At 37.7% G+C, this 27,818-nt stretch overlaps 1 protein-coding gene across 1 annotated transcript in view; it reads right to left on the reverse strand.

The window, feature by feature from the left end:
- The window catches only part of LOC150100217 (kinesin-like protein KIF28), a 308,018-nt gene that overhangs the window by 180,535 nt on the left and 99,665 nt on the right, over nt 1-27,818 (reverse strand). The window contains exons 15-16 of the mRNA XM_090402612.1: nt 25,982-26,130; nt 8,546-8,680 (exon numbers count right to left, since the gene is read on the reverse strand). Coding sequence (XP_090258738.1) covers nt 8,546-8,680; nt 25,982-26,130 — 284 coding nt within the window. The remainder of the gene's footprint in view (nt 1-8,545; nt 8,681-25,981; nt 26,131-27,818) is intronic.

Raw genomic sequence — 27,818 nt, forward strand, 5'->3', positions numbered from 1 at the left:
AGCTTCCTTTCACAAATCCACGTTGATTCTCACAGATAACATTACCCTCATCTGCCCAATGCTGTATAAGGTCCCTCACCACTTTCTCCAAGATCTTAACAACTACTGATGACACACAGACTGGCCTATAATTAGACACTTCCAGTCTGTTACCACCCTTATGCAATGGCACTATCTTACCTTCCTTCCATTCCCTGGGCACCTTTGCCAAAGCCAGACTTTCATTAAAAAGCCACGTTAAAGGCACTGTCAATTCCCTAGCACATTCTCTCAAAACTCGTGGTGAAATACCATCCAGTCCCACAGCTTCACTGACATCCAGAGTACTCAGTATCTGAAACACACTCTCCTCCTGTAGCTCCAGACCTCGAACCAGTCCTATCCCTCTAGCATTAAAACTGACTCCTCCAGGATGAAATACTCCAATAAAGAGTTCATTGAACAATTCCACTATGTCCTCTGCATCAGTCATTCTATTCCCATTTTTATCCCACAATATCATTCTTCCACAGTCATTTCTCCTCCTACTGGCCACATAGCTAAAAAATTCCCTAGGATTTTCTTTGGATCTTAGGGCCAATCTCCTCTTATATTCCAGTTTCGCTTTCCTTACCACACTAGTCACTCTTCTGGCCTGTGTCTTATATTCCTCATGCATCTCTTCACCTGTCTCCTTATATCTCTTCCATAGCCTCTTTTTCGCATGCAATTCCTGTTTAAAATTGTTTGTCATCCACTTTACTCCAAATTGGGTCCTCTTCTTCCCTCGTGGTATACAACTTACCATTGCTGATAACAAATATTCTTTCACAATTTCCCACGCACTAGTGATATCCCGGCCTTCCAATTCCTCCCTCCATGAAAAATCCCGAAGTTGACGTCTAAGACTATTATAATCACCTGCCTTATAATTCCACATAAGTTCCCATCTCTTTGATACTCCTGCATGTCTATTCATTTTCCAAGTCAACACCATATGGTCACTCTCTCCAACTGGTGGGAGAGACGTCAACTCAGTTATTATCAACTCTTCTGATGCTATAACCAAATCCAAAACTTTTGAACCTCTTGTTCCCTCTGTTACATGTTGCCTAAGACATTTGTCCCTCAAGAATTCTAGAAATTCCATTCCCCTATTGCTACATGCATCTTCCTCTCTCCAATTTATACTACTGAAGTTAAAATCTCCCATAACAATCATTCTTCTTGCCCTTGCCAAAGTTAGCTGTCTAAACATCTCCTGGTCCCCATCCTCTGTGCTCCTGGGTCTGTAGCAACACCCCACTAAATATCCTGTCTTGCCTACCTCTACCTCACACCATATGCTCTCAAAATCATTTGCTCACTTCCTTCCAAATTCTCCACTCTTAGAGGACATAGGTCATCACTTATCATAAGCAGTACCCCACCACCACACCTTCCCCCTCCTATCCTGACGAAAAATGCTATATCCAGCGACTTCTTATATATATGGGTTATGATGTGAGAGGTTATCCACTTGGAACTTTAGTCTTGCAATCTAACATTGTCCACTTTTTTTTTTTTTTTTTTGGGGGGGGGGGGTTATATTGTATATAAAATGCATCCAAAACACAAAATATAAGTGCAATCTGTTAAAGACATGAAATATTCTGAACCACTAAACCTGTGTTTAATTCATTCTTTGTACTGTTTTCCATTAAACCATAATATGAGTTTCTAATACTGTTTTCATCCTCTGAAAATTTCTGCATGCATAGTCAAACCAAAATGGAAATGGAGAGTCAAGAGAGAGAGAGAAAAAGAGGTAAATGGCTACATTACTATTACAAGTTATATCATTCAACAAATTATGGCAATTTATTCTATAATTGATTTACTACTTACACTGAAAAAGTGTTTAAAATTTATATATATTTTAAACTAGAAAACATCAAAATACAATTTTATAAAGGCATGTAAATTGGTAGTTAAAATTCTTGCACTATATCGTTGAATTCAGGTGAACTTTGGTGTAAAATTCAGATGTGTTACCTCAAACGTTTAATAATATATACATACATATGCTGCCAATTCCTATGCTGCCAATCCCCATACCCGCATTCATTACTGCTTTCAGAATCTCTTCTCTTTATGCTGTCTTCCTGACCTTTCTGGCCCAACTTGCTTTCCTGTTTACACATTCTCATCACCATTCACAATCACATCAGTTTCACCTGGTCCATTCTCCTTCTCATTTACATCATTTCTGACCAGGGGCACATCAGCCATATGTACAATGTGTGCGATGCACAAAGGCGCCAGGATAGTAAAGGTGCCAAAGAGGAGGAAATACTTAAAAAAAAAACGTTTTTTTAAAGTGATTTTTTAATTGGAGGGGGGGGGGGGGATAGGGCGCCAACTAAAGTTTTGCACACAGACGCTGGACACTACTGGCTTGCTACTGGGTATAGGGGGGTGCCAACTAAAGTTTTGCACACAGGCGCTAGACACTACTGGAGCACCCCTGTCTCTGACTTCTGGTGAAATAACTTGTTTACATCACTCATTACACTTCCTTCCAGTAGCTTTTCCAAATAACTCAGTCCATCACTTTATACAGTTCTATTTGTACCTCAACCTCATCCCTTGCATTCACAAACTGCACTCCTTTCTCTTCACACAAATCCACTAACATTTCATTCAAAATCTTTGTTCTTTGCAGCAACTCATCATTGTCATATCTGAGCAACATACTAACTACTCTTCTTCCAAACGGTTGTATTTCAGTCTTCTCAATAATCTGCTGATATCCCTCCTCACATTCTTCCTATGCTTAACCAAATCATTTGTTCCAATTACAACAATTAACTCTTTTGAATGCTTAGTCTTAATCACTCTGTTCATCCTCCCTCATATAGAACAGACATTGCGGTCCTCATCCACCACACCCTTTATAATAGAATCTCAGTATAGTGCTACTCTTAAGTTATTTGCTACTTCTTTTTCTCCATGATCTTTCATTTTATTCTTTTGCACTTTCTGTTTGTATCCACCATATGTCTAATTTCATTTTGTATATGCCTCACCTTAATGATATATATTCTTCAATCATTGTCTTCCAGAAACTGTTCTCACTATTGCTCCATCAGTCAGGATGTCTTCTGTTTCTCACAGTCACAGAAATGCTTGTCCCATCAGTCAGGCACACTTCCATTTTCATAGAAATAAAACAACAAACTCTAGAGGTACATCAAAAAATAAAAGAAATGACAAAAATGAAAATGAATGATTCCTGGAACTTTTCAGTAAGGAGCAATGATGGTAAAATATTATTCAAAACTAAAGAATAAGTTTTAGTAATGGCAAACCGAGACATATAAATACAAAATTAATAATGGAAAAACTCATGTAAAAAGATTATTTAATAGTATAATTTTCGCCTGTGTGTCACAGGCATCTTCAGTACATTTTAAGCTCAAATTAAACAATAACTGACAATTCCAAAAAGCACCACCTAAGTAGCTAGTGAAGCATAACTAAAAAGGTCAATAAATTTCCTAACAAAAAAAAAAAAAAATTATATATACAATAAAAAGTTAGGAAAGATTAGCTGAATTATAAAGTACTATCTCCCATAAAGGAGACAGACGTAAACCATCAGATCTGTTTAAGTTAGGCGAGTGAAGTAAAGTTTCATATGTTTCTTTGCAAAGCCATTCCATGAGGAACCGACTTTTGTGAAGGAACTCGTCTTATTCCAATGAACTCTATGTCTAGTGATGATGGCATGTTCTGCAAGTCCAGACTGTTCAGGTTCAAGGTACTGAATATAAGACTGGTGTTCTTCTAGCCGAATAGAGGCAGATCTTCCTGTTTGTCCGAAATAAGATAATCCACAAGAGCAAGGAATCTGGTAAACACCTGGATAATTAAGATGTGGAAGCTTGTCCTTAGGAGAAGTGAGAAAGGTAAAAAACTAAAGAAATTTAGTCAAAGATGGGTAGATATACTTTTCAGAGATGAGGAGAGAGAGAGAGATATTCAAATTTAATAATACTGAAGATGGGATGGTCTTCCAAATACTTAAAAAAAAAAAAAGAAGAAAGAAATGCTAAGAACTATTAGAGCAGATGAAGAAGACATTAAAGGGGCACAAAGTAATAGAGGAACATACATAAAAGTGAATATTTTCACGATGAACTCAGGAATTCCATCATTATAACAGCCTGAAAACAGCTCAGGAGCTGAATGTGAAGATTACAGACCAGTAATCTTAATAAAAGACATCTGAAGAAGTGGATTTATGAAAAATAGAGGGAAAAGAAGAGGGCATCTTCAGCATCAAAATGATATTAAAAAGAAGCATGGAAATGGATAAAGATGTTTATATCTTTTTTTTTTAAAGAATTTGATAGTGTTCACAATAAGAAATGAATAGAAACACTAATAAAGAAGAAAATAGAATGACATAAGCCCAATATCCTATGTATATACTGAAACCAAACTAGAGACAAAAATCAATAGCAACCTATCAGAAATTTTGAAAATAAAAATGGTGTTAGAAAGGGTTGTGTTATATCATCCACTTACAATGTAGAGTAAAGAAATGTTTTTTTTTTTTTAAGTTTAGAATAACTGGATGGAGTACAAATAGGAGGAAGAAATATAATTAATCTTCATTATGCAGGTGAAACTGTATTAAAAATGCTGAGAGAGAGAGACTTGCAAAAATTAATAAATCAAATAAACCACAAAGTAAAAAAGATGGCCTTTCATTAAAGATAGTAAAATAAAGAAAATGTACCCCAAATTTTAAAAATCAAAGTAGAAAAACCAATTATACAAGTCAAATGTTACAATTATTTAGACATTCAGTTACCAGAGGATGGAAAATACAAAAGAGAAGAATAGAAAGTGCAAAAATGAATCTTTAAGAAAATAAAATACAGTAACATTAAGAAAGTTTAAAAAAAAAACTAGAATAAATAATAATTAAATAGTTCATTTGATCTGCTTTTTTTTTTTCCTATGGAGCAGCAGCATGTACAATAAACAAGAAAAATATTAAAAGAATATCAACTTTTTTTTGGAAATGTGGACATCATACAGATGAATCAGAGGGTTACATGGATTCAAAAGAAGAGAAAAGAAGTTTTGCAAGATAATAGGTAATAAAATGGAAGTAATGAAGCACATAGAGAAAAGACAAATATCATATTTATTATTATTATTATTCAGGCCTCCAAGGAGTCAAAAGACTCATTGAGGGAGGTCCTTCCTAAGACATAAAGTCTGTCAAGACTCATCGAGGGGGGTCCCCCCCCCCTGAGAAACACAAAGTCTATCATACCACTCTTTAAACTCACTGACCATTCTCGCACCCACCACTCCATCAGGCAATGCATTCCACGGCTCAACCACCCTCCACACAAAGAAACCACTACTTACCCTCTTGCTCACAGTTTCCTTTCGTAACTTCCAGGGATGGCCTCTTGTCATCACTCCTTCCCGCTGTTCAACCAAGCGAAAGAACTCCCCAGTGTCAACCCTGTAACCACCTCTCAACAGTTTAAAAGTCTCAATCATATCACCTCTCCTTCTTCTATCCACCAAACTTTGCAGTCCACATTCTCTCAGCCGATCCTCATAACTATCCTTGTACAGTCCTGAAACCATCTTTGTCATCCGTCTTTGTATCCTTTCCACAGTTAATTTATCCCCTTCAAATCCTGGGGACCAAATCTGAGAACAATAGTCCAAGTGTGGTCTGATCAGAGACTTATACAACGGAATGATAACCCTCTTATCTCTGCAGGTCAGTGTCCTTCTCATAATAGCAGCAATCCTCTGTGTTACCTTCACCACCTTTGCAATATGTCCCCTAAACTTAAGGTTTCAATCAATCATCAACCCCAGATCTCTTGTCTCCCCTACTTCCTCCAGTATAATTCCTCCCATAGAGTATGCAGCATCCCATCGATGTTTCCCAAACCTCAAGACCTTACATTTTGCTGCATTAAACTGACATCCCCCATTCATTTGCCCATCTATCTAGCTTATTTAAATCCTCTTGCAGGGCTACCACATCTGCACTATTACTAATAATCCTTCCCAGCTTCGCATCATCCGCAAACAACTGAATATCCCCCTGCAATCCACTGGCTATGTCATTGATATAAAGGTTAAACAATATAGGTCCTAGTACTGAGCCCTGTGGGACCCCACTTGTAACCCTCTGCCACCTGGAAACTGCTCCACCATACACAACTCTCTGATACCTATCAGACAGCCAATCCTGAATCCAGTTGACCAATCTGACATCCAGACCCATGTGCTGCAACTTAAATATCAGCTTATCATGTGGCACCCTGTCAAATGCCTTCACCAAGTCTAAGAAAATTGTAGTATATGCCTTTCCCTCATCTAATGTTCTTGTAACTTTATTATAAAAGGCTAGCATATTGCTAAAACAAGAGCTTCCTTTCACAAATCCACGTTGATTCTCACAGATAACATTACCCTCATCTGCCCAATGCTGTATAAGGTCCCTCACCACTTTCTCCAAGATCTTAACAACTACTGATGACACACAGACTGGCCTATAATTAGACACTTCCAGTCTGTTACCACCCTTATGCAATGGCACTATCTTACCTTCCTTCCATTCCCTGGGCACCTTTGCCAAAGCCAGACTTTCATTAAAAAGCCACGTTAAAGGCACTGTCAATTCCCTAGCACATTCTCTCAAAACTCGTGGTGAAATACCATCCAGTCCCACAGCTTCACTGACATCCAGAGTACTCAGTATCTGAAACACACTCTCCTCCTGTAGCTCCAGACCTCGAACCAGTCCTATCCCTCTAGCATTAAAACTGACTCCTCCAGGATGAAATACTCCAATAAAGAGTTCATTGAACAATTCCACTATGTCCTCTGCATCAGTCATTCTATTCCCATTTTTATCCCACAATATCATTCTTCCACAGTCATTTCTCCTCCTACTGGCCACATAGCTAAAAAATTCCCTAGGATTTTCTTTGGATCTTAGGGCCAATCTCCTCTTATATTCCAGTTTCGCTTTCCTTACCACACTAGTCACTCTTCTGGCCTGTGTCTTATATTCCTCATGCATCTCTTCACCTGTCTCCTTATATCTCTTCCATAGCCTCTTTTTCGCATGCAATTCCTGTTTAAAATTGTTTGTCATCCACTTTACTCCAAATTGGGTCCTCTTCTTCCCTCGTGGTATACAACTTACCATTGCTGATAACAAATATTCTTTCACAATTTCCCACGCACTAGTGATATCCCGGCCTTCCAATTCCTCCCTCCATGAAAAATCCCGAAGTTGACGTCTAAGACTATTATAATCACCTGCCTTATAATTCCACATAAGTTCCCATCTCTTTGATACTCCTGCATGTCTATTCATTTTCCAAGTCAACACCATATGGTCACTCTCTCCAACTGGTGGGAGAGACGTCAACTCAGTTATTATCAACTCTTCTGATGCTATAACCAAATCCAAAACTTTTGAACCTCTTGTTCCCTCTGTTACATGTTGCCTAAGACATTTGTCCCTCAAGAATTCTAGAAATTCCATTCCCCTATTGCTACATGCATCTTCCTCTCTCCAATTTATACTACTGAAGTTAAAATCTCCCATAACAATCATTCTTCTTGCCCTTGCCAAAGTTAGCTGTCTAAACATCTCCTGGTCCCCATCCTCTGTGCTCCTGGGTCTGTAGCAACACCCCACTAAATATCCTGTCTTGCCTACCTCTACCTCACACCATATGCTCTCAAAATCATTTGCTCACTTCCTTCCAAATTCTCCACTCTTAGAGGACATAGGTCATCACTTATCATAAGCAGTACCCCACCACCACACCTTCCCCCTCCTATCCTGACGAAAAATGCTATATCCAGCGACTTCTTATATATATGGGTTATGATGTGAGAGGTTATCCACTTGGAACTTTAGTCTTGCAATCTAACATTGTCCACTTTTTTTTTTTTTTTTTTGGGGGGGGGGGTTATATTGTATATAAAATGCATCCAAAACACAAAATATAAGTGCAATCTGTTAAAGACATGAAATATTCTGAACCACTAAACCTGTGTTTAATTCATTCTTTGTACTGTTTTCCATTAAACCATAATATGAGTTTCTAATACTGTTTTCATCCTCTGAAAATTTCTGCATGCATAGTCAAACCAAAATGGAAATGGAGAGTCAAGAGAGAGAGAGAAAAAGAGGTAAATGGCTACATTACTATTACAAGTTATATCATTCAACAAATTATGGCAATTTATTCTATAATTGATTTACTACTTACACTGAAAAAGTGTTTAAAATTTATATATATTTTAAACTAGAAAACATCAAAATACAATTTTATAAAGGCATGTAAATTGGTAGTTAAAATTCTTGCACTATATCGTTGAATTCAGGTGAACTTTGGTGTAAAATTCAGATGTGTTACCTCAAACGTTTAATAATATATACATACATACATACCATATTACAATCTACTTTTATCATATTTCAGCAATATATAAAAGAATTAATGAATTAAATCACCTCTTCAACATCCCATTCTTCTCCACTCTCATAGTTCTGATACATTTCCTTCATCAAATATAGTCGATTGAGAAATTTTTCTTTAGGCCATTCATACTCTTGCTCAGTCTGTAAATTTCGCATTCTTATAAAAACCTATGTAATATAAAGTGAATACAGAATATTTTAATTCCTGTTCAGTCAGTGACACATATTAAATATGTACAGAATTGTAAAAATAAAATTAAAATATAATTTGTTAAATGAATATACAAACTGTGGATATACTGAATATACTTTCCTTCTTCTATGGACCAAACTGCAGAGTTTGGTCGATAGAAGAAGGAGAGGTGTATGATTGAGACTTTTAAACTGTTGAGAGGTGGTTACAGGGTTGACACTGGGGAGTTCTTTCGCTTGATTGAACAGCGGGAAGGAGTGATGACAAGAGGCCATCCCTGGAAGTTACGAAAGGAAACTGTGAGCAAGAGGGTGAGGAGTGGTTTCTTTGCGTGGAGGGTGGTTGAAACGTGGAATGCATTGTCTGATGGAGTGGTGAGAGTGAGAACGGTCAATGAGTTTAAGGAGTGGTATGATAGACTTTGTGTTTCTTAGGGGGGGGGGAATCTCCCCTCGATAAGTCTTGACAGATTTTATGTTCTTAGGAAGGACCTCCCACGATGAGTCTTTCGACTCCATGGAGGCCTGAATAATAATAATAATAATAAAGTGGTTCCACACCTCATAAACTTTAAAGGCATATTCTGTACCTTAAACCTAATGAAAAGGTCTCAATTAAAAATATGGGTTTGAAAAATTTCACATTTCTGAGGTATCATCTTTGTTGGTGTGGCATGAATGCTGACAACATGCAGATAAATAGCAGCTTGCTATAACAGGTAGATGCAGCTTGATGAATCATTTGATTGTACACAACTAGAATCACGTGCAAGACATATCTACAGTTGATCTAACAGATAAGCTTAGGTGTTGATGGTTATTCATGACTTATTTTTCATGGTATTAACAACACCACAAACACTTTTATCAACAAAGATGTTTTATTAATGTTTATATTTCGCTGATTTTCAACTCAGCATCATCAGAGCCCAACACACATGTAAACGCGACAGTGAGTGAGTGAAACAATGTAATTGCAAAATTGCAAAAGACAAAAGATCTAAAGTCCTATTTTTTGATGCCCTCTAACGGGGAAAAAAAAAAAAAAACAGCAGTTATCCAGGAGTTTTTCTTAGGATAACCGGCACCCAAATTTTTGGCAAATTAATGCAACCATATTTGTTAAGGTTGGGAGAATTCTTCAAAGCCATTGCTGACTCAAAAAATAATCTTTCAGATCTATAACGACTCCTAAATAGCACATTCATTTTCCTCCATCTAATCCTGTGTGGAGGAGTGTCCAAAGCATGGTCTGCCAGTCCTGACTTGCCATAGTAATAGTAGCGAATGTATCTTTCATGTTCTTCCAGGCGGATGTTCACTGATCTTCCCGTTTGCCCATAATAGGCCAAGTCACAGTCACACGGAACTTCATACACTCCTGGGTGTGCTAAAGGGTGAAGTTTATCCTTAGGCGAGCGGATCAGAGTTGCCAGCTTGACAAGAGGTTTGAAAGTGGTGCGAAGTCCATGTTTCAACAATACTTTGGCTATCTTTTCCGATGTACCTCCGATATAGGGAATAGAAATGGTCATGTTGTATTCTTGTGTATTAGGGGAGGGCAGAGTAATGGGCCTATGTAGTATTTTATCTATTTTGTAGGGATTGCAGCCGTTGGCTAAGAACATATGGCACAGGTATTGGAGTTCAGTGGTCAGAGCTGTATCATTAGAACAAATGGCTCTGGCTATGTGTGTAAGTGTTTTTAAAATGCCGTACTGTTGGACTGGATGATGATGTGATTGTTTATGTAGGTATCTCCCTGTGTGTGTAGGCTTTCTGTAAATAGAAAAAGATAGTGATCCATCTGAAAGGCGGGTGACTAATGTGTCAAGAAATGGTAAACAGTAATTTGATTCTTTTTCTACTGTGAAGTGAATTTTGGGGTGTTGGCTGTTTAGGTAGGTGACAAAAGCATCCAAAGTGTCTTGTCCATGGGGCCAGATGGCAAACACATCATCTACAGCGTAACCACACTTGTGGCTTGTATGTAGCTGTGGTAAGTACTTTGTTTTCAAAGTGTTCCATGTAAAAATTTGCTAACGGGGAAGAGAGGGGGGAACCCATAGCAGTACCATTAATCTGTTTGTAGAATTCCCCCCCCCCCCACATGTAAAGTAACCTGCATTCATGGTAAATTGAAATAATTCAAAAATATCTGGGGGAAATTTAGACTTGATTAAATCAAGAGTGTCTATAAGTGGCACATTGGTAAATAAAGAGGTGACATTGAAACTAACCATTATGTCTGAATCTTTTAGGATTAGATTTTTAACCAGTGTTTTGAAATGGATTGAATTTTTTACAAAAGTAGAGGAGTTGCCAGTAGGGGGGGGGGGGGGCAAGCGACTTGGCTAAATGTCGAGCCAGTTTATATGTGGGACTATCTATGCTATCAACTATGGGGCATAGGGGAATATTAGTTTTGTGGATTTTTGGTAATCCATAAATACGGGGTGGTTTAACATGAATTGGTTTTATTTTCCTGATGATTTCTTTGGGCCATGATGTCACTTTTTTCAGTAATTTTCGGACTTTTTTCTTTTGGGGCATCATAGGGGTCTCGATGTATAATTTGATATGTGAAACTGTCACATATGAGATCTTGCATTTTTCTGTTATACTCTTCTTTATTCATGATAACTGTTGCATTTCCTTTATTGGCTTTTGTAATAATAATATTTTTATTATTATATAACTTTTTTAAGGCAGTTATTTGCTTATGTGGCATATTGCTTTTTTGGAGGCTTAGCCTTGTTTATAATACTTGCTATATCTAGTCGCACGTTATATCACTTGCTATATCTAGTCGCTCTGATGATGCTGAGTTGAAAATCAGCGAATATAAGCGTTAATAAAACATCTTTGTTGATAAAAGTGTTTGTGGTGTTGTTAATACCGTGAAAAATAAGTCATGAATAACCATCGATACCTAAGCTTATCTGTTAGATTGATGATTCTGCATGGAGAAGATATTGTATACAAAGCGCGACAGTTCGGTAAGTTGAAACTGAAATTGTCCAGAAAATTGAACAGGTTCGCCTTCCTTAAACGATGCCGCGACAACAATATAATTCCATCTTTTCTGAAATCCAAAGAAAAGTTGCAATCGGCAAAGGCACATCGTATTTATTGATGGGCAAGTTTAGTGCTTCTTCGAGAACAAATCGCCACTACTCGCATAGAGCTTAGTAAGCTAAACAGCTCTATCACAGCTCTACAACAAGAACTAATAAACGTGTTAAATCCTGAAATATGGACTGTCCTACAGCACATCTCCAAAGTTGCAGCAAAAAAAGAATTCACAAAAGTAAAAAGCAAACACCTAAAGAAATTTGATCTCCTACAAAAGCGCCAACATACAAAGTCCCAACCGCAACTTCGACGAGACCATGGTCGTAAACCTATCGTCAGAAACACTCACTGAAGAAGCCAAGAACGCTCTCAGTCTAGGACATAACTTTGCCATCACGCCCAAACAAATTCCTGAACTAGAAATTATGATGAAAGTGGAACGGGGTATCCACGATCTTCCGCTAGCAAGAGCCAATAACGTGCGACTAGATATAGCAAGTATTATAAACAAGGCTAAGCCTCCAAAAAGCAATATGCCACGTAAGCAAATAACTGCCCTAAAAAAGTTATATAATAATATAAATATTATTATACATGGACCAATTCCATGGTCCTTCATTGCTTGGCCTTTATTCAGAGGATTTTTATTTGTAAGCCACTGGAAATCACTGCTATACTCTATCCTAGTGGGGGGATGTCGATGAGCAGAAACATGCCGAAGAAGCATGCACTCCCATCAGACAACAGTCAAGAGTTTTCAAGCATGTTAAGGTTGTCAATGGTGAGCCATCTCAACAGAAATGTGGTTGGCAATGGAGGTAATTCTTAATAAATGCTGTAAATACATCATCCTACAATGTTTCTTTTGCTAGTTATTCCATAATTTACCAAGAGATTGATAACATGATTTGCCTTCTATATGCAGTGCAAGTTGTTGGTATTCACACTGCACTACAAAGGGCAGTATCTTGGAAAATGCAAGAACAACAGTGTTTCTTTTGGCAGTTATTTCATAATTTACCAAGATTTCTGCTTATTTCATGGCATTTTGCCTTCTATGGGCATTGCAAGTTGTCAGTGTTCACATTGCCACTTACAAAGGGCTGTATCTTAGAAATGCAAAGTTTTCAGATCCATGTTTATTGGGACTTTTTTTTTTTTTTTTTTAGATTTGAGGTGCAGAATATGATTTTAAAATTTATGAAAGGGAATGTGGAATCACCCTATATAGAATAGTGTATAATGTAGTTATCTTCCATGCATTTAGTTATGTGTGTATTATTACAATCCTACAAATAAATGAGATTTTGCATAAATTACTTCACATCAATGCATATGTTTTGGTTAGACCATCTTTAGAAAACTGAAGATGGCCAAACTAAAAAGGTCATTCACCGTGTAATTTTTAACATCATTTTAAATTGTACACACTTCTAATTTTTACTATGATTTTTAGGTTTTTATGTCCTTTTTATTATTATTATTATCCAGGCCTCCATGGAATCAAGAGACTCATTGTGGGGGGGGGGGGTTGTTTTTAGAAAATACAAAGTCTATCATACCACTCCTTGAACCCATTAACCATCCCCACACCAACCACACTCGCTCGGGCAATGCAGCATTCCAAGGTTCAACTACTCTCTTGCGCACAGCTTCCTTTCGTAACTTCCAGGAATGGTCCATTGTCATCGCTACTACATGCCGTTCCACCAAGTGAGAATGTCTACCCTGTAACTGACTCTCAACAGTTACAGGGTAGACATTTGGGGAACCAAATCTGAGAACAATAGTCTAAGTGTGGTCTGATCAGGGCCTTATACAACGGAATGATAACTCTTTTATCTCTGCAGGTCAGCATCCTTCTCAGTATTGCAGCAATTCTCTGAGTTACCCTCGCCACCTTTGCAATATGCTCCCTGAATTTCAGTTTTCTATCAATCATCACCCCCAGATCTCTTGTCTCCCCTACCTCCTCCAGTACAGCTCCTCCAATCGAGTATGCATCCTCCCATCGATGGATCCCAACCCTCAAGACTTCACATTTTGCTGCATTAAACTGAGAACCCCATTTATTTGCCCATCTGTCTAGTTTATTCAAATCCTCTTGCAGGGTTGCCACATCTGCACTATTACTGATAATGCTTTCTTTTAGGGTTACACGGTAATCAGCATTAATTTTAAAAAATGTATGGAATTTACAACCAAGTTAAAAAAAACTTTTTTTATTATCACGACGTTTCAATCTTCACATCAAGATCATCATCTGGAGAGTACATAAATATACAGGACAAGCTGAGTTACATCATTAACTGTAAGCTAGAGAAACAATGATTTGATCACATGTTATTCTACTGGCGTGAGACATCTGGTGGGAAAATAAAATAATAATAATAAAAAATAAAAAATATATATATAAGTAAAATAAAATAAAATAAAAAATAAAATTTTACAGCAAGCTAAATTCTATTTTTACAATGACAGGAATAAACATTCTTTTAGATGGTTTTCTTTCAGAAACAATTGGTGTCCTATTTTTAGTATTACAATTCTTATTTTTGATTTACAATACTGGATTTTCTACAGTCCTCTTTATAGTTGTTCTTGGTGAGGAAGGTCGAATATATACCTTCCATATGTTTCGGATTTTTAAACCATCATTGTTGTTCAGATTGGGGTGGTTGCTGATAATCTCACAGGCTTCCTTGAATTTCTGTTCATACCATGTTCTAGTGTGATGTAGACAGCTGGTGGTTTTCCAGTCAATTCTGTGTAAGGTATTCAGGGCATGATCAGAAAGGCCAGCTTCACCATAATTATTATATTTAATGTCGTTTATGTTCTTTTTGTCTAATAGGAATAGTGCGTCCTGTTTCTCCTATATATATGGTATGTTGCAAGTACAATAAATCCGGTATACTCCAAGGTGAGCTAGTGGAGGGAGCGGGTCTTTGGATGAGTTGAGTAAGCTTTTTAATTTTGCAGGAGGTTTAAAGGTGGCTTTGTATATTTATGTACGCTCCAGATGATGATCTTGATGTGAAGATCGAAACGTCGGGATAATAAAAAAGTTTTTTTTAACATGGTTGTAAATTCCATAAATTTTTTAAAATGGATTACTGATAATGCTTCCAAACTTCACATCATCTGCAAACAACTGAATGTCCCCTTCAAATTCATTGACAATATCATTGATATAAAGATTGAACAACACAGGTCCAGTACTGAGCCCTGTGGAACCCCACTTGTAACCTTCTGCTTCCTTGATATTGCTCCATCACACAGAACTCTCTAATATCTATCAGTCTGCCAATTCTGAATCCATTTGACTAACCCGACATTTAAACCTATTAGCTGCAACTTAAATATCAGCTTATCATGTGGCACCCTGTCAAACAGCTTTGCAAATGGCAGTATATGCCTTTCCCTCATCAACTGCTCTTGTCACTTTATCATAAAAGACAATCATATTACTAAAGCAAGAGTGCCCCTTAACAAATCCATGTTGATTCTCACAGATAACATTACCCTCATCTACCCATTGCTGTACATAGTCCCTCACTAATTTCTCAAACCTTAATAACTACTGATGACACACAAGCAGGCCTATAATTAGATCCTTTAAGTCTGCTACTGCGTTAATGCAGCGGCACTATCTTACCTTCCTTCCATTCTCTGGGTACCTTTCCTTCAGCCAGTCTTTTATTGAAAAGTCAGATCAATGGAGCTGTCAGTTCTTTAGCACATTCTCTCAAAACCCATGGTGAAATACCATCCAGTCCAACAGCTTTATTGGTATCCAGAGTACTCAGTATTTGAAACACACTCTCCTCTTGCACCTCTTAACCCTGATCATGCCCTATCCCTCTAGTATTAAAACTTTCTCCAGGATGAAATACTCCAATAAAGTGCTCATTGAACAACTCCACAATGTCCTCTGCATCAGTCACTATTCTCATTTTTATCCCACAATGTCATTCTTCCATAATCGTTTCTCTGCCTACTGGCCACATAGCTTAAAAATTCCCTAGGATTTTCTTTGGATCTTAGTACCAATATCTTCTCATATTCCAGTTTTGCCTTCCTCACCATTCTGGTCACTCTCCTGGTCTTCATCTTATATTCTTCGTGTATCTGTCCTCCACCTCTCTCCTTCTATATTTTCCATAATCTCTTTTTCAACTGAAGTTCCTGTTTGATATCGTTTGTCATCCACTTTACACCAAATTGTGTCTGCTTCTTCACCCGTGGAATACAGCTTACCACTGCTGCCAACAAATATTCTTTCACAATTTCCCAAGCACTAATGATATCCTGGCCTTCCAATTCTGCCCTCCATGGAACTGCCCCTAGTTGATACCTAAGACTACTATAATCACCCACCTTATAATTCCACATACGTTCCCTTTTCTTTGATACACCTGCATGTATGTTCATCTTCTAAGTCAAAACCGCATGGTCACTCTCTCTCCAACTGGTGAGAGAGATGTCATCTCACTTATTATCAGCTCTTCTGATGCTATGACCAAATCCAAAATTCTTGAACCTCTTGTTCCCTCCATCACATGCTGCCAAAGACATTTGTCCCACAAGAATTCTAGAAATTCTATCCCCTTCTTACTACTTGCATTTTCCTCTTCCCAGCTTATACTGCTGTAGTTAAAATCTCCCACAACAATCATTCTTATTCTTGCACTTGCCAAGCTGAACTGCCTAAACATCTCCTGGTCCCCACCCTCTGTGCCCCCTGGTCTGTAGCAACACCCCACTAAATATCCTGTCTTGGCCACTTCTACCTCACACCACATGCTTTCAAAACCATTTGTGTCACTGCCATCCAAAGCCTCTACTCTAAGAGGACATAAGTCATCACTTATCATAAGCAGTACTCTACCACCACATTTTCCTTTCCTATCCTGCCAAAAAATGCTGTACCCTGCCACTTCAATTCCGGTTATTATATCATGCTCTGTCAACCACGTCTCAGATATCCCAATAATCTTTGGCCAGGTTGATGCTATCAGCACCACCAATTCATTTCCTTTATTTCAGATACTTCTGGCATTAGTATAGAGCATAAAAATGTCACTTCTTCTATACCTATCATTGTCCCTTCTCGATCCCCCCTTGGGCTCAATGTTTCCTGACATCATCCCCCTTTCCCCAAGCACCCATTCCCACAAGAGGCCATCCCTGCTACCATCCATACTGCGAACTCTAGTTTCCCTGCATTGACACACTGAGTCGTTCAGAAAACAACAATCTTTCCAGATGCCTTTGTCCTTCCTCATTCAAATGCAAGCAGTCTCTAGCATACAGTTCCCTTCTGTCTTCGAATGCCATCCAAGCATCCATGTATTCCAACTCTCTCTTCTCACACATTCTGGCTATTATGTGATTCAGTATTGCTGCTCTTCTGCTCAGCTCGTCACTATCATACCTGGGCAACACACACACCCAATCTTCCCTCTCTGCATTTTCTTTTGCACAACTTCAAGCAAAATCTCAGATCTCTCACCGCCCAATTTACAATGCCTCTCAAGTCATTCGTGCCCACCATCACAATCATCTCATCCATCCTTTCAGCGCTCTTAACTGTCATAGCCACATTCTCTATTGTTCCTCCAGGTAAACACTCCTCATGCATCCTATCTTGCACACCACGGATCATTGAGTCACCATACATTACACCTCTCACCATTCCCTCTCTCCTACTGTTTCCATTCTCTCCTCCTCCATCACTCCCATAACTCTCTCTCTTCCACTTATCCTATTCTCTCCTCTTGTGTTATTCCCATAACTCTCTCTCATTCCCTCTCTTCTACTATTCCCATTCTCTCTTTTTAACTCATTTTATTTTTAACTCATTATTCCTCTTTTACATTGGATCTATTTTTAACAGTATTTTAAATTGTGCACACATATTTTTACTACAATTTCAGGTTTCTTAAGTACGTTATATTTCACTTTATATTTTATTTGGTTTTATAGTAGTTTTATATTCCTATTTCAACTCTTATTTTATAATTCATACCATATTTTCATTTATCATTGATTTAATAATTTTAAATCTTATACCTAAATGACTGTTTTTCGGTGTATCTCAATCCCAAAGGTTCTGTGGTGAAAGAGGCGTCCACCACGGGCGCCTCTTTCACCACAGTGTGGGTCTCCCACAATGAGTCTTGACTCAATGGAGTACCCATATAAATAATAACAGTAAATAAATATGTCTTCTTGTCAACCTCCACCTCACACCACACTGTCTCAAAACCATTGCCACCTACATCCCTCTTTCATATCTACCTTATGTGGACACAATTCCTCTGTTATCATCAGTAGTACTCCCCCCCTCCCTTCTCATCCTTTCTATCTTCACAAAAAACACTGTATATCCTTCCATTTCTATTCCCATCAGGATATCATCTTCATTCAGCCGCGTTTCACTTATCCCAATGATTTTTGGGTGAATAAACTTAATCAGAAACTATCTGACCTCTCTTATTTCTGTAAATAAACACAGCAGTTCACTTTTATATCTATAACCAGTTCTACCTAATCTACCTGTTGGTTGTAATTTCTCCACCACAATAGCCCTTGCCCAATCACCATTATCACCACTTACCCCATATATTTCCTTAGTCTCAACTATCCCCTCACTTCCCAATCCATTCCTATGCTGACCATCCGCATACATGCATTCACTACTACTTCCAACATCCATTCTCCCTATGCCATATCTCCTTGTCCACCTAGCCTCCTACTGTGGGCTTTAGTCTCTTCCATTCCACTCTCCTGATCTTTCGCTTCACCTCTTACTTCTGATCTCCTGCTTGCATCACACACTGCATTTCCTTGCAACAGTTTCTCCAACTCACTTACTCCAAAGCCATTCAAGTGCAATTCATCACTTTTGTACAATTCCATTCTTACTTCAAATACATGACACACATCTACAAACTGCACTCCCTTCTCCTCACATAGCTCTGCCAGCAAACCATTCATGATTCTCACTCTCTATCTCAACTCATAATTGCCACATTGACAACCTTTCCACTACTGTTATCTTTCCTTTTCCTCAATCACTTCCCAATATCCATCCTTACATTCTCCTTTAGAGATTGGAAGGAAGGACAAGAAAGGTGATCAACAAAAGGAGAAACAACTAAGCACTAAATCAGGTAACATAATGATAATCAAGTAAATAAAGTCAATTATAAAAAGAAGTGTATTATAAGTAAAAGAGATGGTAGTTCTAGTAGGTGCAAATAATTTAACTAGTGATAAAAATAGTATGAAAGTAAATGCAAGACTGGAGGAAGAGGTAATAACAGTGAAAAGAGCAATTTTGAAAATAGTACATTACCAAAATATGACAGCAATGAATTTAAAAGAAGGTCTGTGATGGCAAACAATTTGATGCATAGGATGTGGAAGGTTGCAAGTTTTTAGATGTAAGTGAATTTGAAGGAAGAATAGATTTACATAAGAGGGACAGTGTACATTTGAATGCATTTGATATCAGGAGTCTGAAGAATTTATTTATTGGTATGAGACCTAATATATATATATATATATATATATATATATATATATAGAGAGAGAGAGAGAGAGAGAGAGAGAGAGAGTGTGTGAGGAAACTCGATTATTATTATTATTTAGGCCTCCAAGGAGTCAAAAGACTCATCGTGGGAGGTCTATCCTAGGAAACACAAAGTCTATCATACCATTCCTTAAACTCATTGACCGTTCTCGCTTGTTCATCACCGTTCTCGCTGATGGTCACTCTCTCCAACCGGTGAGAGAGATGTCATCTCAGTTATTATCAACTCTTCTGATGCTATGAACAAATCCAAAACTCTTGAACCTCTTCTTCCCTCTATTACATATTGCCTAAGATATTTGTCCCTCAAGAATTCTAGAAATTCCATTCCCTTATTGCTACATGCATCTTCCTCTCCCCAATTTATACTGCTGTAGTTAAAATCTATACAGAACAGTTACTGAGTTATGCAGCTATGTTAATGGTACAAATATACTTAATCATGGAGATTATTTTGACAAAAGGATGAATCTGTGCTCATCCAGGTTTGAATTATTAAATAGATGTCTGTATAAGTGAAGCATTAGATATTGACAGGGATATGAAAGGTGTTTAGCTGGCCCACAAAGACTACAGATGTGAGTATAGAAACAAGCACGGAGGTAACTTGCCGTCTGTACACAAATGACAGGAGTATCAGGAACAAATGGATTCAGTTTGTTGTCTTGGTAAACATGTTGTGGCCTCAGATTATCAGCATTAGTGGGACCTGACTCTCAGAGGCAGATATACTAACTGGTGAGTGTAAAGGTTACAGTATTTCTAGGAAGTTTAGACAAGATAGTAGAGGAGGGGGGGTGTAATGCTAATAATATTGGATGATTTGAGTCCAGTTAAGGTAGAAAGCTATGATTGCAATATTGATAGCATGTTTCCATGCAGCTGTGAATTTGAAGCTATCTGATTTGCAGTCTAATAACATCAAATACATGATGGGATGCTGTTATAGACAGTCCTAATGAATCAGTTGCTTATCATCATCATCTCCCCTTCCCTACTGAGGGGGCTTATAGCTAATTAATGCAGCTGGGTCACCACTACTTGCTGCATCCCCTAAGGGCAGTAATTCTGACTGTAATCCATGTGCATTCACAGGGCTGGTTTGCCTGTTCTGGGGGACGAAAAGTCCGAGTTTCCAGGAGGAAAAAACCCCTATCTCCATATGAGACCAGCTAACTCACCTTTAGTCAGAAGAGACCAGATAAAGATTCCTCACATCTTAGACAGGAATTGAACTGGAGTCTTTCTGAAAGTTGCTGGTGGCAATAAAATGCCCAAATAAACCTAATGGGTCTAAACAACTAATCATTATAAGTAATTTTAATTCTCAAAACAAAGAATTGGTCAGTAGTGAAATCTGATGAGAAGAATGAAGACAAATTTATTGAGTTGTTGTAAGACAACTTCATTCCACAGCATGTGACAGAAGGAACTCAAGGTCAAAATGTATTAGTCTGATTATAGGCAGAAGAAACCTGGAATAAAACAGCACTAGAATTGATTGCAGCATGATCATGTTGTACAGACCCAGGAAATGGCTAAGTATAATATATGGATGTTCCATTCAGAAAATGTTACATGCTGAATTACAGAGAAAGGAAATTAAATAACCATAGCAGATTATCAGTTGCTACATGGGAAGGATATTGGCAGTACATGGGAAGTATTAAAAAAAATCCACGAGTGATGCAATACAAAATGTGTTATAGAGTTTGATGAATAATTCAAGAAGTAAAATGAATGCACAATCTTATTAAGTAGAAGATTATTAAGAAAAAGATGACATGGAAAGAATACCATGTGCATAAAAATTATGTCAGTTATGAAAATTAAAAGGATTAGAAGTGTTACAACTATTTTACAGAAAGCTAAGTATGAGTATGAACAGAAAGGTTCTGCAAGCTAAAGGCAACCCAAAAGAATTCTATCATTATGTTACAAGTAAAAGAAAGAATAAACATGAAAGAAAAAGGGCCTCAGTTTGATTCTCATTGTGATGAGAGGAATCTTTACATGGGCTTTTCATTTGAAGGTGAATTAGCTGATCTCATACAGGGATTGATAAGCAAGGCTTTTCTCCCAGAAATTCAGGTTTTTTATCCTGTGTATAGACAAATCGGCCATCAGAACACATGCAATTTACAGACACAAAATATTGTTGTTGGTTGTAATAGGTGGTAGATGATGCTGATGGTAATAGTGTGTAGTTGGAGAATTAAGCAATAGGGAAGATGTGCATAGCAGAGTGGAGTAGAGTGCCCAAACGTGATGAGTCCTTGGACTCCTTAGAGGTGACACATAATAATAATAATAATAATAACAATATAAACTCCAATGAATGCACATAGAATGCAGATAGCTGATATATAAGAGTTAATTTTAATTTTTCTATTTTTCCCTATGTACTATGGCTATTTTGCCTATTTTTGATACAGAAGAGATTATTCACCTAATGAGTAGCCATTTTGCTACAAGCAAACAACCTGGTATGGACCATACAGCTCACTGCAGCCTATTTAATGGACGAAAAAACTGAGGTGTATGAAGTACTTGAGCCATTGCACAAACTGAATAAGAATTCTACAATAGGGAGTGATGAGATATCAGTACAGATGAAAAAAAGTGGGTTCAGCTGAACTGGCTGTGGTTTTGACTTGGTATAATTTGAGTAAGCATAGGAAAGATTCAACAATAGTGAAAAGAATGTATGATAATCCCATTGCACAAGTGTGGTGCAATGATGTGTCTAACTAGTGACCTTTCATTATCTCTGGAGTGGTGGTGAAGATTTGGTAAGAGATTTCATACAAAAATGGGTTGACAGAAAATCAATAATTTGCAATGAACAGCATGGATTTACTATGGGAAGGTCATGTTTTTGAAAAACTTGCTCGCACTACATGTCACAGTTGAGTTAGATATGGGGAACAGATACACCAAGATACTTTTGGACTTTGCTAAAGCTTTTGACAGGATTCAGCATGAAAGGCTGTTGCATAAGTTGGAGGATATGGGACTGGATTATAAACTATTAGTTTGGATAAGAGGATGGCTGATTGACAGATATCAAACAGTGGTATATGAGGGATGTGAGTCTGCAAGATTTAAAGTGACCAGTGGTGTACCTCAGAATCAATCCTTGGTCCACTGTTATTCAATGTTCTCAATGTTATTAAATACATTAATGACCTTGAGAAGGATTTGATAGAAGATATACAGCTATTTGCTGACAATGCAAAGACAGGCAGGGTAATTGAGTGCAACTGAGATGCAGTACATGATGAGTTATTTCAATAAGCTAGAATTATAGTCATGTGAAAATGACTGGCAGTTCAATGTTAGTAAATATAAAGTTATGTGCTTTGATGCAAGTTGACCCAATGGCATATTATATTGGTGGGATTAGGCTAGATGAAATTAACCAGGCTAGGAGTCTCAGTGTTTTAGTAGGTACGAAGTTGAAATTCAGGGAACAAAAATTGGGAATACGACTTGGAATATGATCATATCTGGAGTACTGTTAACAGATCTGGGTCCTGTTTCCTAAGGTGATGCCAAACAGTGGAGAGGGTGCAAACAAAAGCATTAAAGATTATATTGGGATAGCAAAATGTAGGTTGAGAACAGATTGAGAATTTGTGGAATGCAGACATTCACAAACAGGAGAAAGAGGAGTGATATGATGGAGATCTACAAACTTCTGTAAGGTTCATACAGAACACTAGTTGATGGATTTTTTTATTTTATGGAGGGTGGAGAGAAGATGAGAGAGAGAGAGAGAGAGCAGTATCTATGGAAGTAGCATGAATGCAGTCAAAGAAGAAACTGTCACTGCTAGATTTTTCTCTCAGAGCAGTGAGTGTGTGTGTGTGTGTGATTGTAATAACTTGCCTTTGAAGATGGCGAGTGAATGAATTCAAGAGAAGGTTATGACAGGTGGTGTGAGAGATATTTGGTCTCCCTTTAATGATGCCCTAACTTCCTGGAAGTTTCTTTATAATAACTGTAATGAAAGTGAGCAATTTTAACAGAGAAAAAAGTATGACCAGATATTTGACCCTTGTGGTAGCAGTAAATATAGAAAATGATAAGATTTTATGAGATCAGAGAAAGTTGCAAATATGCCAATCTGATTGGCTGAATAGATAGTGTGTCTACTCTCCAAACAATAGGCTGTTGGTTCATATCGCACTACATCATGAATATTTGTGAATATCTTTAGGTGGAAGACAACTTTCATTCCTCAATTGGAAAAATCACCGTCTGCTTATTGGAGGCTTTAAGAAAAAGGTATCATAGTTGGTCTCAAAGAGACTCTTCCAAATCTTGGCAATGGATAGGCAGGCATTCCAATTTAAGTTTGGGAAGTGTAGAAGTGTAGGTGAATTCAGTGTCCATTCCATGTTGAGCAAGGTCAGATTTTTCAGGTTTATTGTTATTGACATAAGACAGGTGTTCTTATAGTCATTTTTTGTATGTCCAAAATACAAGATGAGGCACTCATGCTGAATCTGGTAAATACTGGGGGGGGGGGGCTATTTATCTTTCATGGAAAGATAAACCATCCATACTGCTATCTTACTAGGGAAAAATAGAACAAGGTGGTATCCCCTTGCCTTCCTTGTCCAGCAATAGCCTTCTAGAGAGGCTCAGTGTGCTAGCCATTTCTAATTCCTCATGATTATCCGCCTACCACAGTATCCTTTACACTGTTGTCACTTATGGTGATCTTCCGCTGATCAGGATGAAAGTTGTTGCTGCCCCAACTTCCATCGGGTTGTAACTTATTCCACACATTTCCACTGACGGGGATGCGACATGGCGGTTACATCTCGCCATGTCGCATCCCCGTCAGTGGAAATGTGCGGCTTTTTATAGAGATAACCATGCCACTGTCTATCTCACCACTTCCTGTTGGTAGATGCCATCCCTTTGTCCACGACTTGGGAAACCTGTGAATTGCTTATTCACAGGTTTCCCTGTTTATTCGCAGCTAACCTCTGTATCCAGAGGCCATTCCCCTATCCGCAACCCGGGGACGCGCTTGGCAGCATGGGACCCATGCCCCAAGAGAAGAAAAAGCCTAATTGGACCATTTGAGGCATGGGGGGACTGATTAGAGAAATAATGGAAGGGACTGTAGAAGGAAAGAGGCCACGAGGCAGACCAAGAATTTCATATATAAATAACATAATGATGCTAACTGCCGCTAAGAGTTATGAAGAGATAAAAAGGAAGTCACAAGACAGGATGTTGTGATGTGCTGCTATATTTACCAATTTTCGGATTGATGCACCAAAGAAGAAGAGGAAAGATAAACAGGGAAGAATGTAGGGACTAAACTGTCTTTTTAGGGTCTTCGTAATCACTTCAGAGAAGTTTACAACGTATGGGACATCAACTTGCCATACAGGTTCAGGGTCCTTGGGGTTAGGATTGTAAATGTCTAGGATGCATTTAAACTTCCTTGAGGTGAAGTCATTCTGCAGCATGATGCACTGAATGGTGCTCAGCTCTTGTTGGAGGACTTGGGTAATGGAGTGGATAACATGTGCTCTATTGAGCAAAGATTTGAAGATGCCTATTTTTTGAGATGGATGGTGGGCTGAATCTTGTTGCATGTAGTGGCCTGTGAAAGTAGGTTTATGGTGAAGAGATGTAAATATTCCAGATGGGAAATGGAAAAGGAGAAAATCCAGGAAATCTAATTTGTCCTTTATTTTTCAATGGTGAAGTTGATACATGGATGTAGGCTGTTTGTTTTGATTAAGAAAGTCAGTAGAGATGCTTCAGTCTAGCCAGATGACGAACATATCATCCATATAGTGCATCCTAAAGGAAAGTTGAGGTCGTATTGAAAAGATTAGAAAGTTTCAAGATGTTCTAAGTAGAAACTGGCAAGTAAAGACAAGAGGCTTCCTGTAGTGGTTTCTTTGATCTGTTAGTAGAACTGGTTTCTGCAGATGAAATAGCCCGAGCATATGCCAAAGTTATTCAACTAAATCTGCAGGGAACTCCTCTAATAATGGTTGAAGAGTGTCAGCTAGAGGCACACTGGTCAATAAGGACTGGATATCAAAATGATTCGTTAGGGATGAGGTTTATAATTTTTGTCAGAAATTCTGATGAATTTTTCACAGAGGCTTGTGTGTGTGTGCGTATATGGCATGCATGGGAGCTTAAAAGAAGGGAGAGGAATGTGGCTAGGTTTATGGATTTTTGGTAGGCCGTAACATTTGTTGTTCTACTATATTCTTTGAATAACAGCTCTACACATATAAGAGAAAACTAAATATATATATTTATCGCTCAGTATGTCATGAACCTTTTTAGGGAGAAGACAGAAAAACTGGTAACAACATTTAAATTCTGAATACAAGAAAGCATCATGGAGTATGCATATAATATCACATCTTGGTTGCAGCTGTCCAGTAGGAGGAAACAGTATTCTTTGTTCTAGTTTTGCCTTGTGATTATGATGATATACTGATGATGGCCCATTAATTTCAAACCAAAATATTTACGATAATGAAAATTATTATTTTTTATTCTTTTGAATATGTGTGTCTAATAATCAAGCATTAGCAATTGGATAACATTACCTCAGTTCTCCCAGATTGTTTTCCAAGGAGTTGGGGTGATACTAGCATAATTTCAAATTTCACCCTTTTATCTAATTCTTCACTTATTGAATTGGCTTCATCTATACCTGGTAATACTTCAAGGAGATCTTTGTTTAAAATAGCAGCATCTGAAAATAACATTTATTTTTTCAAGAAGAATACCTACTTCTTGAAGCAGTTACAGATGTTATATACATATAATAAATAAATAAATAAAAGCATATACTGAGCATTACCAACTTACTGTATGATGTACAGTATATCATTTTTATTAGTTGACAGATAAAAAAATCCATGTCACATAAATGATCTGGGAGAAATATTAAAAACTGAGTGTTTGAAATTCCATGAATAGGGACTATAGTTCTACTTTTATTAAAACAACCAAATCTGAAATATGTTGTCTTGAAATACTGTTGTAATAAAAAACATGTTCAGTTAGGAATGATATTTTATTTTATTATAGCACTGTTTTAGAAAGCATATCCAACCTGCTCACTCACAGAAACATTGCGCTGAAACTTTTCAAGTCACTGCAGGCCTCCAGTAACCTGTCTTCCAATTAATAACAGTTCCTTCTGATAAAAAGACTTTTAGCTATTCATCATTGTATTATTATCATTATTATTATTATCCTAAGACCCCATGGAGTCAAAGACTCATCTAGGAGGTCTGTTTTGCTATACACACAGCTCCTTAAACATATTCAAATTCTCTGCAGACACCACACTCTCAGCCAATGCATTCCAATCATTCACAACTCTCCTTGCTCACACCCTGCTTATACAGCTTCCATGGATGACCTCTTCTTCTATCCCAATCTCTCACCATTTTAGGAAAAACCTCTTCAACATTAATCCTATAACAACCCCTTACAACTTGTATGCTTCTATTATCTCACTCCTCTTCCTCCTATCCATTTGCAAATTGCATTGTCTTAACCTTTCTTCATATTCAACACTCCAGCAGCCAGAAACTATTTTGGCCAATCACCTCTGGACCCTTTCCAATATCTCTTCATCCTTCTGAAAACCAGTTGAAGAAATCTGTGTACAGCAGTCAATATGTAGCCTAATCAAGGCTTTATACAATGGAACCAGAATCTCCTTACTTCTACAAGTCAGCATCCCCCATTTCATTGCCAGAATTCATTATGTTGTCCTCACAATTTTGGCAATGTGGCCTCTAAATTTTAGATCCTTATCCATCAGCATCCCAAGATCTCTTATTTCCTCCACCTCCAACAATATATTCCCACCAAGAGTAAATTCTACATCCCATCTTTGTTTTCCAAATTTTAAAACCTTACATTTTGCAACACTGAACTGGCATCTCCACTCCCATGCCCATTTATTCAGTCAATTCAAGTCTTCTTGTAAGGCCAGAATATCTGCTCTACTTCTGCAAACAGCTGTTAGCCCCCATTCAAATCTTCCTCAATATCATTAACATACACATTAAATAGCAATGGTCCTAAAACAGACCTCTGAGGCGCCACTAGCGACTTTCCTCTTCTGAGATATAGCTCCTCCATACATAACTTGTTGATACCTATCAGACAGCCAATCTCCAGTCCAATGCACTAGTCTCATATCTAACCCCATTCGCTCCAGTTTGACTATCAACTTATCGTGCACTAATCTATCAAAAGCCTTTGTAAAATATAAGTATACTCTGTGTATTCATCTCCCGCATCCAATACTGCTGTCATCTTATTGTAATAAGTAGATAAATAAAACATGACCTCCCTTTGGCAAATTCGCGCTGTTCATCAAAGATAATGCCGTTGTTGTCAACACAATTCTGGATCCTGATT

This window comes from Typopeltis vanoorti, chromosome 13, assembly GCF_054136105.1.
Source record: "Typopeltis vanoorti isolate ZY-2024b chromosome 13, IOZ_Tvanoo_1.0, whole genome shotgun sequence".
In the NCBI taxonomy this organism is placed as follows: domain Eukaryota; kingdom Metazoa; phylum Arthropoda; class Arachnida; order Uropygi; family Thelyphonidae; genus Typopeltis; species Typopeltis vanoorti.